The sequence below is a fragment of the Salmo trutta genome, chromosome 12 (genome assembly GCF_901001165.1).
Source record: "Salmo trutta chromosome 12, fSalTru1.1, whole genome shotgun sequence".
NCBI lineage: Eukaryota > Metazoa > Chordata > Actinopteri > Salmoniformes > Salmonidae > Salmo > Salmo trutta.
The window spans coordinates 4,551,934-4,571,198 of record NC_042968.1 but is presented as its reverse complement, the minus strand read 5'-3'; the positions used below and the strand labels follow the sequence as shown (position 1 = coordinate 4,571,198).

Genomic DNA, 19,265 nt, shown 5'->3' with positions numbered 1-19,265 from the left:
GTGGTCTTGTGGTTTGAATGTCCGCCCTGAGATTGGAAGATTGGGAGTTTGATCCCTGGCCGTATTATACCAAAGACTGTAAAAATGGGACCCAGTGCATCTCTGCATGGCACTCAGCTTTAAGGAGCTATATTGGGGGTAAGGCCCTGCGATATGCTAGCATCCTGTCCAGGGGGTGTACTTGTAAACCAAGCTACATCACTACAGAAACAGGAGATAGGCTCCTGCTCCTGTGAGCCGGAACGGCTCACACAAGCCAAGGCTAGTGCAAGGCCTGACCCTGGTACGGGATCAAACTTATTCATTGATATGCTGTTTTGCAAGTTTTTCACTTCACCAATTTGGAATATTTTGTGTATGTCCATTACATTAAACCCAAATAAAAATCAATTTAAATTACAGGTTGTAATGCAACAAAATATGAAAAACGCCAAGGGGATGAACACTTTTGCAAGGCACTGTATTAAGTGTGTGCCCTCAGGCCCCTACTCTACTACCACATATCCACAACACAAAATCTGTGTTCACATGTGTGTATAGTGCATATGTTATTGTGTTATGCTGTAATTAATATGTAAAAACCTTACCTACCAGCCGCCAACCTGCTTGCACCAATCATGCATAATTACAGTAAAATACAAACCCCATCTCCCCTTAATGAATTGAATTAATCTATTCATGAATTACAATTACAGAAGCATTAACTATTTTACAGTACAATACAGTCAATTTGACAGTTTTGGATTGTGTGTAGTTGCTCTGATATTACAGTAACTTACAGGCAGTTAATGGCAAGTAAATTACTGTGAATATTACAGTAACCCCTTTACAGTGTACGTCAACATTATTCTTCAGTATACACATTTGCATACAAATAATAATCTAGCATACTGTTGATAAATGATAAACAGATTGGGACGGTTGCGGTAGTGTGCCCTTAAGCAGAGCATGCAGTTATCAGGAGTACCGGTAAGTAAAAAAGAAAGAGATTGTGATAGTACTGTATAACGTTTGGGTTTGCAATTACCTGGAAGTGCAGTTGACAGGCGTTGACTGTAAACCTAAAGGGCAGTCTGTATATATGTATGCCTCAGTGTTGTTTTGAAAAACAACAAAACGTGGTTCCCAACACGTTTTGGTATACAGTTGAGGGATAGGGAAATATATCCCCTCTTAAATTCATAGAAAGTGCTCCAGATGCAAGGACTGAGAATCAACTATATCCAAGAGATGTAACCATATTTTGAAGCTATACAATGTTCATTTAATTATTGTTGTTTGTTACAATGAAGTTATAAAACCTTATATTCTAGGTTATGATAAAAACAGGTGTTAGAGTAACGTCTGCTTCCAATTCACACCTAGATCCCCTGAACTCAGCTCACTCTACAGATCCCAATCACCTGAATTCTAATCACCTGTTCAAACACCTGTATGTCATTATCACACACTATTTAGTTCAGTTCTTTGCACCTCATCACTGTGAGGTATTGTTTGTTCTGTGACACACATCTTTCAGAGCGCTGTCTGTCCTGTGATTTACGCCTCTTTTATGTGATAGTTTTTGCCTGCCTCACTAACGACGCCTTTTGCCTATTCCCTGCCTGTACTTTAGCCTATCGGATTTCCTGTTATCTACCTATTGCCTGATCTCCCGGATTACGTTACTAGCCGTTTCCCTGCCTGTACTGTTGCCCTTTTGGACCCCCTGTGTATGACCTTCTACCTGCCCCTGGACCCAGCTACCTGCCTCCTCCTGTGGTCCTTTGCAATAAACACCTGCTGCGCTCTGCGCTTGAAACCAACTCTGTCTCCCCTCGTGTTCATTACAGGTAGGGTAACCTCGAGGCATTTATAGGTTATATTCTTCAATTATTGATGGGAAAATATTAAGAATTTAAATGACCACTGAACAGCTGTGCAAATCCCAGACTAGCTTTAATGGTACCCTGAAAAGAGACACCCAGCGCAGGTGTAATATGTTATGGTGTGGACGCTATTCTGCACCTACAATATATACTCCTATCTCGGAGCTATATAATCAGTCAATTGGACAGCTGGTGCTTCTGAATAGACACCTCCATCTTCAAAAAAATTGGTGATTACAATATTCAATGTCCATAGTCCAATATCGAACATTTCTGCTTTAAAATGTATAGGGTCGTGTTTTTTTTATTATTACATTTTTGGTATTTTTTACCCCTTTTTGTGATTATCGAATTGGTAGTTACAGTCTTGTCCCATCGCAGCAACTCCCGTATGGACCCAGGAGAGGTGAAGGTCGAGAGCCATTCGTCCTCCGAAACACGACCCCGCCAAGCCGCACTGCTTCTTGACACACTGTGTGCTTAACCCAGAAGCCTGCCACACCAATGTATCAGAGGAAACACCGTACAGTTTGATCCCGTACAGTGCGCCCGGCCCACCACAAGGAATCGCTAGAGCCCGATGGAACAAGGACATCCCAGCCGGCCAAACCCTCCACTAAACCCGGATGATGCTGTGCCAATTGTGCAGCGCCTCATGGGTCTCCCAGTCGCGGCCGGCTGCGACACAGCCTGGGATCAAACCAGGGTCAGTAGTGATGCCTCTAGAGCTGCTGTGCTGTAGACCGCTGCACCACTTGGGAGGCCTGTATAGGGTCCTATTGAATTACAGCAAATGACTGTCTACTCTACTCTCACAACCACCCCTCAACCCTAGTTCCCTCACCTTGTAATACCCATAAACAATTGTACTCTGTCTCAATCGGGGGAGCGTCAGACTTTTCCCTCTCTCCATCCTCCTCTCCCCACAGTGGTGATCGATATGCCCTCAGGCAGTCTAACCTTCCCCCTTGTTTTATAGTATAAATGATGTGTTGCCCCTTGTTAAAAGCTTTGTTGCTAGGAGACCAGGAGCCTTAGAAACAGGGCAGGCAGTAGTTGGTATTTGGTGGTGTTCCTGCCTGACTAGATGCGCAGGCAACCATTGGTTGATGCAAAAACAGATTGCTATATCATATGTGGTTAACTGACATCCTGCCGTTGTGAGATCTGGCATGTGTCTGCAATGTAGTTGGGCAGGAACATCACCACAGCCGGAGGATCTTGATGCCTGGCATTGCATTGGCCAATCACCAGTTTTTTGACAAAGACATAATAGTGGACTTGCTTCCATTCAGCCAGAAGAGCTTTAGTGAGGTCGGGCACTGATATTGGGCGATTAGGCCTGGCTCTCAGTCTGCATTCCAATTCATCCCAAAGGTATTGGATGGAGTTGAGGTTCAGAGCTCTGTGCAGGCCAGTCAAGTTCTTCCACACTGATCTCGACAAACCATTTCCTTATGGATCTTGCTTTGTGCACAGGGGCAATGTCATTCAGAAACAGGAAAGGGCCTTCCCCAAACTGTTGCCACAAAGTTGGAACCACAGAATCGTCTAGAATGTAATTGTATGCTGTAGCGTTAAGATTTCCCTTCACTGGAACTAAGGGGCCTAGCCCAAACCATGAAAAACAGCCCCAGACCATTATTCTTCCTCCACCAAAATTTACAGTTGGCACTATGCATTGGGGAAGGTAGCGTTCTCCTGGCATCCGCCAAACCCAAATTCATCCATCGGACTGCCAGATGGTGAAGCGTGATTCATCACTCCAGAGAATGTGTTTCTAGTGCTCCAGAGTCCAATGGTGGTGAGCTTCACACCACTCCAGACAATGCTTGGCATTGCGCAATGGTGATCTTAGGCTTATGTGCGGCTGCTCGGCCATGGAAACCAATTCCATTAAGCTCCTGACGAAAAGTTATTGTACTGACGATGCTTCCAGAGGCAGCTTCAGCACTGGCTTCGTGGCTAAGCCATTGTTTCTCCTAGACCTTTCCAATTAACAATAGCACAACAGCTTTTACATTTGACCGGGGCAGCTCAAGCAGGGCAGAAATTTGATGGAAAGGTGGTATCCTATGACGGTTCCACGTTGAAAGTCACTGATCTCTTCAGCAAGGTAATTCTACTGACAACGTTTGTACTATGGAGATTGCATGGCTGTATGCCCGATTTTAAACACCTGTCAGCAACTGGTGTGGCTGAAATAGCCGAATCCACCAATTTGAAGGGGTGTCCACATACTTTTTGCCACGTAGTGCATCCTGTATGTGTATGACCAAACACAAGCTACATAAGGAAGGTTTATCTTCATAATGCTAGAAGGTTTTTGAAATAGAAGATACCAGTTCTATTAGGAACTGGGTGGTTCGAGTCCTAAATGCTGATTGGCTGACAGCCATGGTATATCAGACATCAACACATTTCTTTGCTCTAATTACATTGGTAACCAGTTTATAATAGCAATAAGGCATCTTGGGGGTTAGTGGTATATGGCCAATATACCACTAATATACCAATATACCACGGCTAAAGACTGTATCCAAGCTAGCGGAACGCCTAGATGTAAGAAGTTAAGTGTCCACGGACCCTTCCCACATTCTCACAAGTGGACATATAGTTTCATTTTCCCATTTTGGGGATTTAGGAGTTCGGCCACGTGAAATCCTTTGTACACTCTGTGGTCTCTCTCTGCATGAAAATGAGGAGAGAGTCTCCGCCAGGAATTTACAACCTGAGATAACATAACCTGGGTGTAGGAGAGAGTGAGCGAGGGGGAATCCCCAATCTACACCGAGAAAGGGCCACATCATGACAGTGGTCTGTATATTGCCTACCTAAATCCTCCGTTAATACATTTGAAGTCCTTCAAAATATAAACTACATATCCTATGTTAAAAAGTAGAATATAAATTAGATATAGGCTACTGTTGGTGTGGTAGGCTAAATAATTACAAGTGAATTGGCCTAATTAAAAGAATAGTGATAAAGGAAATGAAAACGCTTGGCAGATCATGCCCAGAGCTTGTGGCTGAGCATTTGCAGAGCGCAATTGGAGCGGGAGAGAAGGCTGACACAATTTTTTCAATCTGCCCAATTACATTCTACCCTCACTTCACACTCACCCACTTACATGCTCTGACATTCAAAAGCAACCCTGCTTTAAGCTATCAAGAACTGTCAATTAATAATCATATCAATTGGATGGAATCAGTGGATGAATGGCTACAGCAACCATTACATGGTCTGACAAGCTGCATAACAAATGAGGCCTAATTAGACAAAATAACAATTAAGTTGTTCAAGTGAGAGTCTACTTTTTTTGCCTGGGGCTTCAGGGCCTGTGTAGCTTTCTTTACATTTCATAATTTATTAAAATGTTCTAAATATGTCAACATTTAAGACTGTAATGCAACAAAGTGTGAACATTGTTCAGTGGTTCACATACTTTTCTTGCATTGTACATGTATCACTGTTCTGATGATCTTAGAAATAGGTGGCAATACTTGCTAATACTTGCCCCGTCTGCTATTTTAGTGGTGTTCTAACTTAATCTCCAGACCATTGTGTGTGTGTGCGACTGTCATAAAGCAACTGCAGGTTTGAAGTGCTACCTTACCTTAATCTCCAGGCCATTGCAGTTGAGGCTCATCCCACACTCATCTGTGATCTCAGTGATCTCAGACAGGTCCTCATCTTCAAACTCATTCAGGCTGATGTCATGGGTCAACCTGGGGGGGGGGGGGGGGATTGGTTAGGGGGTGGGATAAAGTGAGCAGACACAGGGAAAGGAAATGTTAAACTGTCTGAACCCTCCAAAGCGCAGTATACACTGCTCAAAAAAATAAAGGGAACACTAAAATAACACATCCTAGATCTGAATGAATGAAATAATCGTATTAAATACTTTTTTCTTTACATAGTTGAATGTGCTGACAACAAAATCACACAAAAATAATCAATGGAAATCCAATTTATCAACCCATGAAGGTCTGGATTTGGAGTCACACTCAATATTAAAGTGGAAAACCACACTACAGGCTGATCCAACTTTGATGTAATGTCCTTAAAACAAGTCAAAATGAGGCTCAGTAGTGTGTGTGGCCTCCACGTGCCTGTATGACCTCCCTACAACGCCTGGGCATGCTCCTGATGAGGTGGCGGATGGTCTCCTGAGGGATCTCCTCCCAGACCTGGACTAAACTCCTGGACAGTCTGTGGTGCAACGTGGCATTGGTGGATGGAACGAGACATGATGTCCCAGATGTGCTCAATTGGATTCAGGTCTGGGGAACGGGCGGGCCAGTCCATAGCATCAATGCCTTCCTCTTGCAGGAACTGCTGACACACTCCAGCCACATGAGGTCTAGCATTGTCTTGCATTCGGAGGAACCCAGGGCCAACTGCACCAGCATATGGTCTCACAAAGGGTCTGAGGATCTCATCTCGGTACCCAATGGCAGTCAGGCTACCTCTGGCGAGCACATGGAGGGCTGTGCGGCCCCCCAAAGAAATACCACCCCACACCATGACTGACCCACCGCCAAACCGGTCATGCTGGAGGATGTTGCAGGCAGCAGAACGTTCTCCACAGCGTCTTCAGACTCTGTCACATCTGTCACATGTGCTCAGTGTGAACCTGCTTTCATCTGTGAAGAGCACAGTGCGTCAGTGGCGAATTTGCCAATCTTGGTGTTCTCTGGCAAATGCCAAACGTCCTTCACGGTGTTGGGCTGTAAGCACAACCCCCACCTGTGGACGTCGGGCCCTCATACCACCCTCATGGAGTCTGTTTCTGACCGTTTGAGCGGACACATGCACATTTGTGGCCTGCTGGAGGTCATTTTGCAGGGCTCTGGCAGTGCTCCTCCTGCTCCTCCTTGCACAAAGGTGGAGGTAGCGGTCCTGCTGCTGGGTTGTTGCCCTCCTACGGCCTCCTCCACGTCTCCTGATGTACTGGCCTGTCTCCTGGTAGCGCCTCCATGCTCTGGACACTACGCTGACAGACACAGCAAACCTTCTTGCCACAGCTCGCATTGATGTGCCATCCTGGATGAGCTGCACTACCTGAGCCACTTGTGTGGGTTGTAGACTCCGTCTCATGCTACCACTAGAGTGAAAGCACCGCCAGCATTCAAAAGTGACCAAAACATCAGCCAGGAAGCATAGGAACTGAGAAGTGGTCTGTGGTCACCACCTGCAGAACCACTCCTTTATTGGGGGTGTCTTGCTAATTGCCTATAATTTCCACCTGTTGTCTATTCCATTTGCACAACAGCATGTGAAATGTATTTTCAATCAGTGTTGCTTCCTTAGTGGACAGTTTGATTTCACAGAAGTGTGATTGACTTGGAGTTACATTGTGTTGTTTAAGTGTTCCCTTTATTTTTTTGAGCAGTGTATTTTCCCCTCTAAGACTGTACAATCTGTCTGATCAATCTAACTGGCCCTTTTAAAATATATTACTGTTGGCAACGAAACCAGATTGTTCTGACTGTGACTTTTTCTAAATATGGGATATTGTTAGAAACTAAATAACACACACTTTTACCCAGTTCATTTTGAGCACTATAATGCAACAATGCGAATGGGGCATATATACAGTCAGCAAGATGTTGATTACATTTTGCACACATTTTGATTACGTTTACATATTTTACTTACATATTACATTTTTAATAGAGTAAAAAAAAATGGAATATGACATCATACAATACGAGAAAAGAAATTGCTTGGATGTGGATATTCAGTAAACTCGTGTTTTTGCCCATTCTTATAACCAAACATACTGTAACTTAGGACACTTGTAAAACATTTAGGTAACCAGTCTGTGGAAAATATGCACAGTGAGTTTGGGAGAATTTGTGTTGACTGTGTTGACCGTTTATATGGTGCGAAGTGGCTATTGCAAAAAACAAAAACTTTTGCCTACTCATGCACCATGCATAGGGCCTTGCGTTTTGCTTGAGTTCTTTTCTACTCGGCATTTTGATCATCCAACCTCAAGATGGCGATATAGCACATTCTCACATCATGTGTGAACTAATTGTCACGTGTGCATACCATAATCATCTAAATTAATTATCCAATTAGTCCAAAATAACTTCCCAATCATGTGGATTGACTTAAAAATATGTCTGACGACACTCACAGCACCATCGTCATCAGCAGCCTACGCTTTAATGCACCAAATTATTAGGCCATCTCAAAGACATTATCAACACAAGTATTTCACTACTAATTCATTGTGTGTTTTTGTTTTGCAAGGTATACCGAACCTTCTGTACTTTTTTTATACTAGAACATTTCTGTCAAATGTGTCTCAAAAATCAACTCTGTCTATCTGCGCAGCAAATGTCCCCCTTATAGTGCGAAAGCACTGGAGTCTGGGCTGCAACATGTTAGCTTCCACTCATGCTGCACAGAAGTTAACACACTTGAATAATAAGGCATGTAGAAATGTTTAAACTGTTAATGACTGTTTGCAAAAAACAATGTCCATACAGGCTAGAACACTTTACAATGCAAGAAGATACTGGTAGCTTCCAGCTTTGTAGGTTAACTTTTCTGTTTAGCTTACAGCTGAAGCTATCATCAATTCACTACCTAGGTACTATGTTTCTGATAATATGCAAACCATAAAGCAAAATATGCTGATTTCAAAGCTGATTGCCGCTAAAACTTTATTCTTTCAGTTTCTATCTCACGTCTATTGCCTCAGTAAAGTGACTCAAGGCACCCCCACTCTTGCCTCATGAATTATGTAATTACTAATTAACACTAGAACAGCCACTGACGTGCTTACAAGCAGAAAGGTATTTAGAGCCATATTTTTAAGGAAAAAGATAAAATGGGTATTCCAGAATTACTTTTCCATTGTTCCTCAGATGCAGTGTATGGTATACAATTTTGTAGCTCTTTGTCTTTTCTTTTATCCAATGCAAAAAACACAATTTCAAATTTTGCTACATAAGACTGAATCAAGGCGGTTGGTCACATATGTGACCCGTTTCAGGAAGCTAGGCGTATGTCGCACGCCAGGACTTCACAGGAGAGAAATTAAAACTTTTTTTTAATCAAAATTCCTTTTTTGGCCAGAAATGCCTTCAGGAACGTGACATTTCATGTGCCTTAATAACAAACTTGTATTCCATCTGTAAATATGAATAAAACTGTTAAATTAAGAGCCTAGTTGGTTTAGACATGGAAAAAGACATGGAACCTTCATGCTAGTCATGATTGGCTGAGAAAATGGGTGGGCTCGACATGCCGGGAGATGAGTTTGGAATGGTCTGCCATTTAGCATGCTTCTGTCTATAACGTGAGCTGCTTAGTAAGTGTTGATAATCCTTTCTACCGTGGCTTTTTTAAAGTTATAATGTTAGCCATCGAGAACTACAAAAGTTTTCCTACTTTTCTCAAAAGCATTGATCCCTTGAATTTAGCAGGCGCTATTGACGTATCTGACAACCTGGATGGTTAAAGAATTTCTTTCACATGACCCATCAATTTAGACAGGTGTGTCTGGGTAAGCGCCATCTAATCATTATAAAATATTTTTATCTGGACCCTTTCTGTTTTTGATATTGCTACTATGCAAATATGCAAGTAACCATTTCTATGTACCATTTACACCTTCTGAATCCTGTATATGTGACAAATAAACTTAGATTTTATTTGATATAGTGTGTGTTTACCAGAGACTGTAATGTGAAGAACAACATGACCTGCACCAAAGTCAGATTAGGATATAGGCCAAGGACTAGATAAAGTGTATTTTTACCTGGAGTTTTTCCTTATCGTAAGCTACTACTTTTAGTCTTTAACTCTTTGGTTGTTTACTTCACTACTCACTCTGTTTAGCACATGGGCTTACATGTGGGTCCTTATAGAGATGGGTGTGAATGATGCTGAATGGATGAAGACAAAGAAGAGCTCTCCAGTAGATGTACCAAAACATTCAAGGTCCATTTTCTCAAAAGTGGGGTAACACGTTTGTATGATATACCATTTTGTAGCTCTGAGTCTGTACTTTTATCAAATGTAAAAAAAAAAATATTAAACATTTTGCTACATTGGACCGAATCCAGGTGGTGGGTCACATATTTTCATGAATATTTCTTCATACAATTAATCCTTTACAATAGTTTATGAACTATTTATCAAGGGTTCTATGCAAATGTTGTTAATCAGTACAATAAAATATGTCCCAAATGGAAGGGAAAACGATAGTTTTGTCATCTGTATCACCATTAAATCAGCCAAAACAAGCTCACTAACTAGATGCATGGACACTCTTATTGATTTCATGGGAATAAGCTGGGTAAATCTTGATTCGCCCAGTTTATCAATAGAGATTTACCATTCAAATAAATGATTACCATTATGTTGCTATGTAGTTGGATTGGTAAAAACAAAACAAATCAAATTGATTGTATGATTGTATAATTGATTCATTAATGCGTTCATGGCAGTCACTAAAATATGTTGAAGTAAAGAATGTAAAATGCAATGATATTAAATTTAACATAAAATGCCAAACGATTGATCAAAGCAGTACCTGAGTTTATCTGTCTGGATCAAGTGCCACTCTGTGACTTTGGTTAATATGCCTTCTTTTTTTTGCAGTGGTATCATTTTGGAATTGAGTATCGTGATGGTATTGAGAAACGTGATACTAAACCTGGTATCGTGACTTTTCCCACATTTTGTTACGTTACAGCCAGCCTTATTCTAAAATGTATTAAAAAAAATGATCATCCTCAGTAATCTACACACAATAACCCACAATAATGAAGTGAAAACAGGTTTTAAGAAATGTTTGCAAATGTCTTAAAAATAAAGAAAACATACCTTATTTACATAATTGTTCAGACCCTTTGCTCTGAGACTCGAAATTGAGCTCAGCTGCATCCTGTTTCCATTGATCATCCTTGAGATGTTTATGCAACTTGATTGGAGTTGAACATGATTTAGTAAGGCACACACCTGTCTATATAAGGTCCCACGATTGACAGTGCATGTCAGAGCAAAAACCATACCACCGGGTCAAAGGAATTGTCCGTAAAGCTCCAAGACAGGATCGTGTCATGGCACAGATCTGGGGAAGGGCACCAAACAATTTCGGCAGCATTGAAGGACTCCAGGAACACAGTTGCCTCCATCATTCTTAAATTGAAGAAGTTTGGAACCACCTAGACTTCCTAGAGCTGGCCGCCCGGCCAAACTGAGCATTTGGGGGAGAAGGGCCTTGGTCAAGAACCCGATGGTCACTCTGACAGAGCTCTAGAGTTCCTCTGTGGAGATGGGAATACCTTCCAGAAGGACAACCATCTCTGCAGCACTCCACAATCAGGCCTTTATGGTAGAGTGGCCAGACAGAAGCCACTCTTCAGTAAAAGGCACATGAGAGCCCGCTTGGAGTTTGCCAAAGGGCACCTAAATGACCCTCAGACCATGTGAACCAAGATTCTCTGGTCTGATGAAACCAAGATTGAACTCTTTGGCCTGAATGCCAAGCGTCATGTCTGGAGGAAACCTGGCACCATGCCTACCTTCCCTATGGTGAAGCATGGTAGTGGCAGCATCATGCTTTGGGGATGTTTTTCAGTGGCAGGGACTGGGAGACTAGTCAGGATTGAGGGAAAGATGAATGGAGCAAAGTACAGAGAGATCGTTGATGAAAACCTGCTCAGGACCTCAGGCTTGGGCGAAGGTTCACCTTCCAACAGGAGAATGAGCCTAAACACACAGCCAAGAAAACACAGGAGTGGCTTTGGGACAAGTCCTTGAGTGGCCCAGCAAGAGCCCGGACTTGAACCCGATCGAACATCTCTGGAGAGACCTGAAAATACTGTAACTGTACAGCGGTGCTTCCCATCCAACCTGACAGAGCTTGAGAGAATCTGCAGAGAAGAATGGGAGAAACTCCCCAAATACAGGTGTGCCAAGCTTGTAGCGTCATATCCAAGAAGACTAAAGGCTGTAATTGCTGCCAAAGGTGCTTTAATTAACAAAGTAGTGAGTAAAGGGTCTGAATACTTATGATATGAATTTTATTTTTATTTTATACATTTGCAAACATTTCTAACAACCTGTTTTTGCTTTGTCATTGCAGGGTATTGTGTGTAGATTGATAAAGACATGTTTTAATCCATTTTAGAATAAGACTGTAATGAAACAAAATGAGGAAAAAGTCAAGGGGACTGAATACCTTCTGAATGCACATAGGTTCTAAACAATGTTCCAAAATCAAGTAACTTTCTGTCCTTGTCCATAATGTCATTTAGAAAATACATTTGTTTTTCAATGAAATGTTGCCAAAAAAACATGTCCATCAATTTCAATATTTGTGTTGTACAAACTTCAAAAGGCACTCGCACATCTGAGCTATCTTTGTTGCGGGTGCATGGTGACAATCAAATAACATGAGAAAAAAGAAAAAGAGCAACAAGAGCAGTGTGCGGGTTTTCTTATTTTTTTCTAATATTACTAAAAAATTTTCAAAAATCAGGGTTTTCAGGTGCATAGAATTGGAAGTGTAACCATGATTTTATTGCCTCTTGAAGGAATGGAGATGTATTACTGAAAAGACTGTCATTTTAGTAGAGACATTTTTATGTTCAAGAAAAGGGAGTAGGTTTTGTGTAGAGATCAGAAAGGCACATTTAGTTAATTTAGCTGAAATCCAGTTTGGATTGGAATATCGTTTCTGTATCCAGAATGCTTTCAATATTTTTATTCAGGGCCTTTAAATTAGTCAATCTTATCCCACCTTCTTGAAATTAGTTATACCGATATATGTAAATGTTCAAATGTTTATATTGTTTGAAAAGTATTATCTGGTAAGGAAGAGACATAAGAAGATAATTGAATTCAGAGAGAGCTAAAGACTTTATTAAATGTGACTTTACCATGGATGAAAAGATGATTGCCTTTCCATGATTGCAATATTTTGTCAAACTTTATACATTTTGCTTCAAAATGTATTTTAACAAGGTCGTTCATATTTTCAATATATTTATTCCAATAACATTTACCGGCATGTCTGTCCATGGTAATACAAATTTGGAGTGCTTTATTGATCCCAGTCTGAGTACTTTTCACTTGTCAGAATTTGGTTTGAGACTCGATAGTCTAAATCTTTGGTGAGGGCACTTATGATGGAAGCTCGAGGACGGAGAAGGTTGTGTTTGTTATGGATCCCCATTAGCTGCTGCCAAAGCAGCAGCTACTGTTCCTGGGGTCCAGCAAAATTAAGGCAGTTAATACAATTTTTAAAACATTACAATACATTCACATATTTCAGAACACACTGTGTGCCCACAGGCCACTACTCCACCACTACCATATCTACAGTACTAAATCCAGTGTGTATGTTATTGTGTGTATATATGCCAATGTTTGTGTTGCTTCACAGTCACCGCTGTTCCATAAGGTGTTTTTTATCTGTTTTTTAAATCTAATTTTACTGCTTGCATCAGTTACTTGATGTGGAATAGAGTTCCATGTAGTCATGGCTCTCTGTAGTACTGTGTGCCTCCCATAGTCTGTTCTGAACTTGGGGAATGTGAAGAGACCTCTTGTGGCATGTCTTGCGGGGTATGCATGGGTGTCCGAGATGTGTGCCAGTAGTTTAGACAGACAGTATGGTGCATTCAACATGTCAATACCTTTCATGAATAAAAGTAGTGATGAAGTCAATCTCTCCTTCACTTTCAGCCAGGAGAGATTGACATGCATATTATTAATATTAGCTCTCTGTGTACTGTACATCCAAGGGCCAGCCTGACCGCACAATTGAACAGTAGTCAAGGTGCGACAAAACTAGGGCCTGTAGGACCTGCCTTGTTGATAGTGTTGTTAACCTGTTCGGGATAGGGGGCAGTATTTTCACGGCCGGATAAAAAACGTACCCGATTTAATCTGGTTACTACTCCTGCCCAGAAACTAGAATAGATTGGATAGAGTAGATTTGGATAGAAAACACTCTAAAGTTTCTAAAACTGTTTGAATGGTGTCTGTGAGTATAACAGAACTCATATGGCAGGCCAAAACCTGAGAAGATTCAAAACAGGAAGTGCCCTGTCTGACAATTTGTTCTCCTTCTAGGGCATCTCTATCAAAAATACAGCATCTCTGCTGTAACGTGACATTTTCTAAGGCTTCCATTGGCTCTCAGAAGGCGCCAGAAAGTGGAATGACTTCTCTGCAGTCTCTGGGCGAAAAACAGGAGGAGTTTTTGTGAGTGATCAGGCAGGGAACAATGACAATGGAGTGCGCATGCACGAGACGACTCCATGTTTTTCTTTCAGTCTATGAATGAATATAACGTCGCCCGGTTGGAAAATTATCGCTATTTTACGAGAAAAATTGCAATTTTTTTTATTTTAAACAGCGTTTGACATGCTTCGAAGTACGGTAATGGAATATTTTGAATTTTTTTGTCACGAAATGCGCCTGCGCATCACCCTTCGTATAGTGACCTCACCACACGAACAAAACGGAGCTATTTCAATATAACTATTGATTATTTCGAACCAAAACAACATTTGTTGTTGAAGTAGAAGTCCTGGGGGTGCATTCTGACGAAGAACGGGAAAGGTAATCCAATTTTTCTTATAGTAATTCTGAGTTTAGTGAGCACCAAACTTGGTGGGTGTCAAATTAGCTAGCCTGTGATGGCCGAGCTATCTACTCAGAATATTGCAAAATGTGCTTTCGCCGAAAAGCTATTTTAAAATCTGACACCGCGATTGCATAAAGGAGTTCTGTATCTATAATTCTTAAATTAATTGTTATGTTTAGGAAGTGTCACGTTACAGCAGAGATCCTCAGTTTTCAATAAAGAGAGTGTAGAAGCCCAAGAAATGGTCAGACAGGCCACTTCCTGTAAGGAATTTTCTCAGGTTTTTGCCTGCCATATGAGTTCTGTTATACTCACAGACACCATTCAAACAGTTTTAGAAACTTTAGGGTGTTTTCTATCCAAAGCCAATAATTATATGCATATTCTAGTTTCTGGGTAGTAGTAATAACCAGAATAAATTGGGTATGTTTTTTATCCGGCCGTGCAAATACTGCCCCCTACCCTAGAGAGGTTAAAATGGAGTAAAATAGTCATATGTTTGAGAAATTGAAGTTATAGCATTTTTGAGGTATTTGTATTTCGCGCCACGCTATACCATTGGATATTGGTGAGGCATTCCGCTAGCGGAACATCTGCCCCTATTAAGAAGGCAGAGCATTGCTTATTATAGACAGACTTCTCCCCATCTTAGCTACTACTGCATCAATATGTTTTGACCATGACAGTTTCCAATCTAGAGTTACTCCAAGCAGTTTAGTCATCTCAACTTGCTCAATTTCTACATTATTTATTATAAGATTTAGTTGAGGTTTAGGGTTTAGTGAGTGTTTTGTTCCAAATACAATGCTTTTAGATTTAGAAATATTTAGGGCTAACTTATTCCTTGCCACCCACTCTGAAACTAGCTGCAGCTCTTTGTTGAGTGTTGCAGTCATTTCAGTTGCTGTAGTAGCTTACTTGTATAATGTTGAGTCATCCACATACATAGGCACCCTGGCTTTACTCAAAGTCAGTGTTATGTTGTTAGTAAAAATTGAAAAAGCAAGGGGCCTAAACAGGTATCCTGGGGAATTGCTGGTTCTAACTGGATTATATTTGAGAGGCTTCCATTAAAGAACACCCTCTGTGTTCTGTTAGACAAGTAACTCTTTATCCACATTATAGCAGGGGGTGAAAAGCAATAACACATACGTTTTTCCAGCAGCAGACTATGATCAATAATGTCAAAAGCTGCACTGAAGTCTAACAAGATCACCCCCACAATCATTTTATCATCAATTTCTCTCAGCCAATCATCAGTCATTTGTGTAAGTGCTGTGCTTATAAGCGTGCTGAAATTCTGTTGTCAATTTGTTTACTGTGAAATAGCATTGTGTCTGGTCAAACACCATTTTTTTCAGAAGTTTACTAAGGGTTGGTAACAGGCTGATTGGTCGGCTATTTGAGCCAGTAAAGGGGGCTTTACTATTCTTGGGTAGATGTCATGATCGTCAAATTGATTGGATCAAGGCACAGCGTGAGTTGCGTTCCACATCTTTATTTTAACTTGAAACTTTAGCGAAATACAAAAAAAACAATAAATGAATCAAACGAAATGTGAAGCTACTGCAGTGCTCACAGGCACTTACACATAAACAAGATCCCACAAACAGGTGGGAAAAATAACTACTTAAATATGATCCCCAATTAGAGACAATGATTACCAGCTGCCTCTAATTGAAATCATACAAAACACCAACATAGAAACTAGAACACAACTTAGAAATAAATAACATAGAACACCCCCAGTCATGCCCTGACCTACTATACCATAGAGATCCAAGGGCTCTCTATGGTCAGGGTGTGACAGTACCCCTCCAAAGGTGCGGACTCCAGCCGCAAAACCTGAAACCAAATAGGGAGGGTGGGTGGGGGGGGTGATCAGTGTAGGTGGCGGCTCTGGTGTGGGATGAAGTACCCGCTCATCCCGCGGATCCGCCAGCATCGGGGGCGGCTCTGGTGTGGAACAAAGAACCCACTCAGCTCGCGGATCCACCATCTTTGGTGGTGGCTCTGGTGTGGGCCGAAGAACCCGCTCAGCTCACGGATCCAGCCATGGACCCGGGCTGAACACTGTGCCTGGACAGGACCTCGGTGTCAAGGAAGGCTCCTGCCATGGAGCGGGACTGGACACCAGCCCTGGCCTGGACATCGGTGCCAATGAAGGCTCCTTCCATGGAGCGGGACTGGAAGCTGTATCTGAACTGAGCACCGGCACAGAAGAAGGCTCCGGCCATAGAGCAGGACTGGACGCCATGCTTGGACTGGGCAACGGTGCAGGGGAAGGCTCCGGCCTTGGAGTTGGACTGGACACCGTGTCTGGACTGGGCACCGGCGCAGAGGGAGGCTCCTGCCCTGGAGCAGGACTGGACGCCTTGTCTTGACTGGGCATCGGCGCAGAGGAGAGCTCCTGCCATGGAGCTGGACTGGACGCCGTGTTTGGAAGCCCCGGACCGTTGATCCTCGCTGAAAGTTCCGGACCGTTGACCGTCGCTGGAGGTTCCGGACCGTGGAACATCGCCGGAAGTTCCGGGTTGTGGACCGTCTCAGGAGGTTGTGGACCGTCTCAGGAGGTTCCGGACTGGGAACTGTCGCCGGAAGCTCTGGACTGGGGACCGTTGCCAGAAGCCCTGGACTGGGAACTGTCACCGGAAGCTCTGGACTGGTAACCGTCGCCGGAAGCTCTGAACTTTGAACTGTCACCGGAAGCTCTGGACTGTGAAGGCGCACTGGAGGCCTAATGTGTGGGGCCGACACAGGATGTACCGGACTGGGAAGGCGCACTGGAGGCCTGGTGAGTGGAGCTGGCACAGGTGGCACCGGACTGGTGACACACACCTCAGGGCGAGTGCGAGGAGCAGGCACAGGACGCACCAGACTGGGGAGACGCACTTCAGGGCGAGTGCGAGGAGCTGGCACAGGACGTACTGGCCTGTGGAGGCGCACTGGAGTCCTGGTGCGTCGAACCGGCATCAATTGTACCGGACTGGTGACACACACTTCAGGGCGAGTGCGAGGAGCAGGCACAGGACGTACCGGACTGGGAACACGCACTTCAAGGAGAGTGCGAGGAGCAGGCACAGGACGTACCGGACTGGGAACATGCACTTCAGGGAGAGTGCGAGGAGGGGTCACAGGACGTACCGGACTGGGGAGGCGCACTGGAGGCCTGATGCGTGGGACCAGCACAAGTTGCACCGGACTGGTGACATGCTCCTCCAAAAGCCTGCGTTGCCGCATACTCCTAGCCAACTCCATTCTCCGGTATCCCTCCTCGCATTGCTCCATTGACTCCCAGGCGGGCTCTGGTACTCTCATTGGGTCGACCGACCACCTCTCTATCTCCTCCCAGGTTGTCACTGGCTCACTCCCCAGCTCCGCTGACCACCCCGTGTGCCCCCCCCCAAAAGAAATGTGACTTTCTTTTGGGTTTTCTACGTGGCCGTGAACCCCAGGGAGGGTAGGGGGGGTGATCAGTGTCGGTGGCGGCTCTGGTGCGGGATGAAGTACCCGCTCATCCCGCGGATCTGCCAGCATCGGGGGCGGTTCTGGTGCGGAATGAAGAACCCGCTCAGCTCGCGGATCCACCATCTTTGGTGGTGACTCTGGTGCGGGCCGAAAAACCCGCTCTAGAACACAACATAGAAATAAACAACATAGAACACCCCCAGTCACGCCCTGACCTACTATACCATAGAGAACCAAGGGCTCTATATGGTCAGGGGGTGACAGTAGCGGAATGACTTTAGCTTCCCATCAGGCCAGAGGGAACACGCTCTCTGTAGGCTTAGATTGAAGATGTGGCAAAATTGTCAGTTATTATCCTGTCATTTTCCATCCAGATTGTCAGACCACAGTGGCTTGTCATTGTTGATAGACAACAATAATTTTTTCACCTCTTCCAAACTGACTTTACGGAATTCAAAAGTACAATTCTTATCTTTCATAATTTGGTCCGATATACTTGGCTGTGTAGTGTCAGCATTTGTCATCCCTAAGTCATCCCTAATTTTTCTTATCTTGCCAATGAAAAAGTAATTAAAGTATACATTTATTGTTCAAGCACTCAGTTACAAATGACAGTGGGAATAGTGACGTCAACAAGAAAAACTGTCCTCTATAGCAGTGGGCAATAGCAGTGGGCTTTGTGATGAATGAGCCATCTGATTCAATTAAAAGAAGGAGCCGAGTTGGCTTTTTTTCCCCAACATTTCAATGAACGTGCTTCAAAGCTTTTTACTGTCATTCTTTTCTCATTTATCTTTGTTTCATTCGTTCATTTCTTTTTATTTAGTTTAGTCACATGATTTCTTAATTTGCAGTACGTTTGCCAATCAGTTGGGCTGCCAGACTTAATTGCCATCCCTTTTGCCTCATCCTTCTCAACCATACCATTTTTCAATTCCTCATCAATCCAAGGGAATTCAACAGTTTTACTGTCATTTTCGTAAATGGGTGCGTGCTTATTAGTAACTGGAATAAGTAGTTTCAGAAATGCGTCAAGTGCAGCATCTGGTCGCTCCTCATTACACACCACAGACCAGCAAATATTATTTACATCATCAACATATGAATCACTACAAAAGTTATTGTATGACCTCTTATACAATATATTAGGCCCAGCATTTGGAACTTTGGTTTTCCTAGATATGGCTATTATATTGTGATCACTACATCCTATGGATTTGGATACTGCTTTAAAGCAAATTTCTAATGCTGCAGTAAAGATGTGATCAATACATGTTTATGATTTAATTCCTGTGCTGTTTGTA

The 19,265-nt window shown here is 42.9% G+C and overlaps 1 protein-coding gene across 1 annotated transcript in view; it reads right to left on the bottom strand.

Annotated features, from left to right (window-relative positions):
• LOC115203843 (uncharacterized) overlaps positions 1 to 19,265 on the bottom strand; it is a 53,924-nt gene that overhangs the window by 17,828 nt on the left and 16,831 nt on the right. The window contains exon 3 of the mRNA XM_029768874.1: positions 5,485 to 5,596. Coding sequence (XP_029624734.1) covers positions 5,485 to 5,596 — 112 coding nt within the window. The remainder of the gene's footprint in view (positions 1 to 5,484; positions 5,597 to 19,265) is intronic.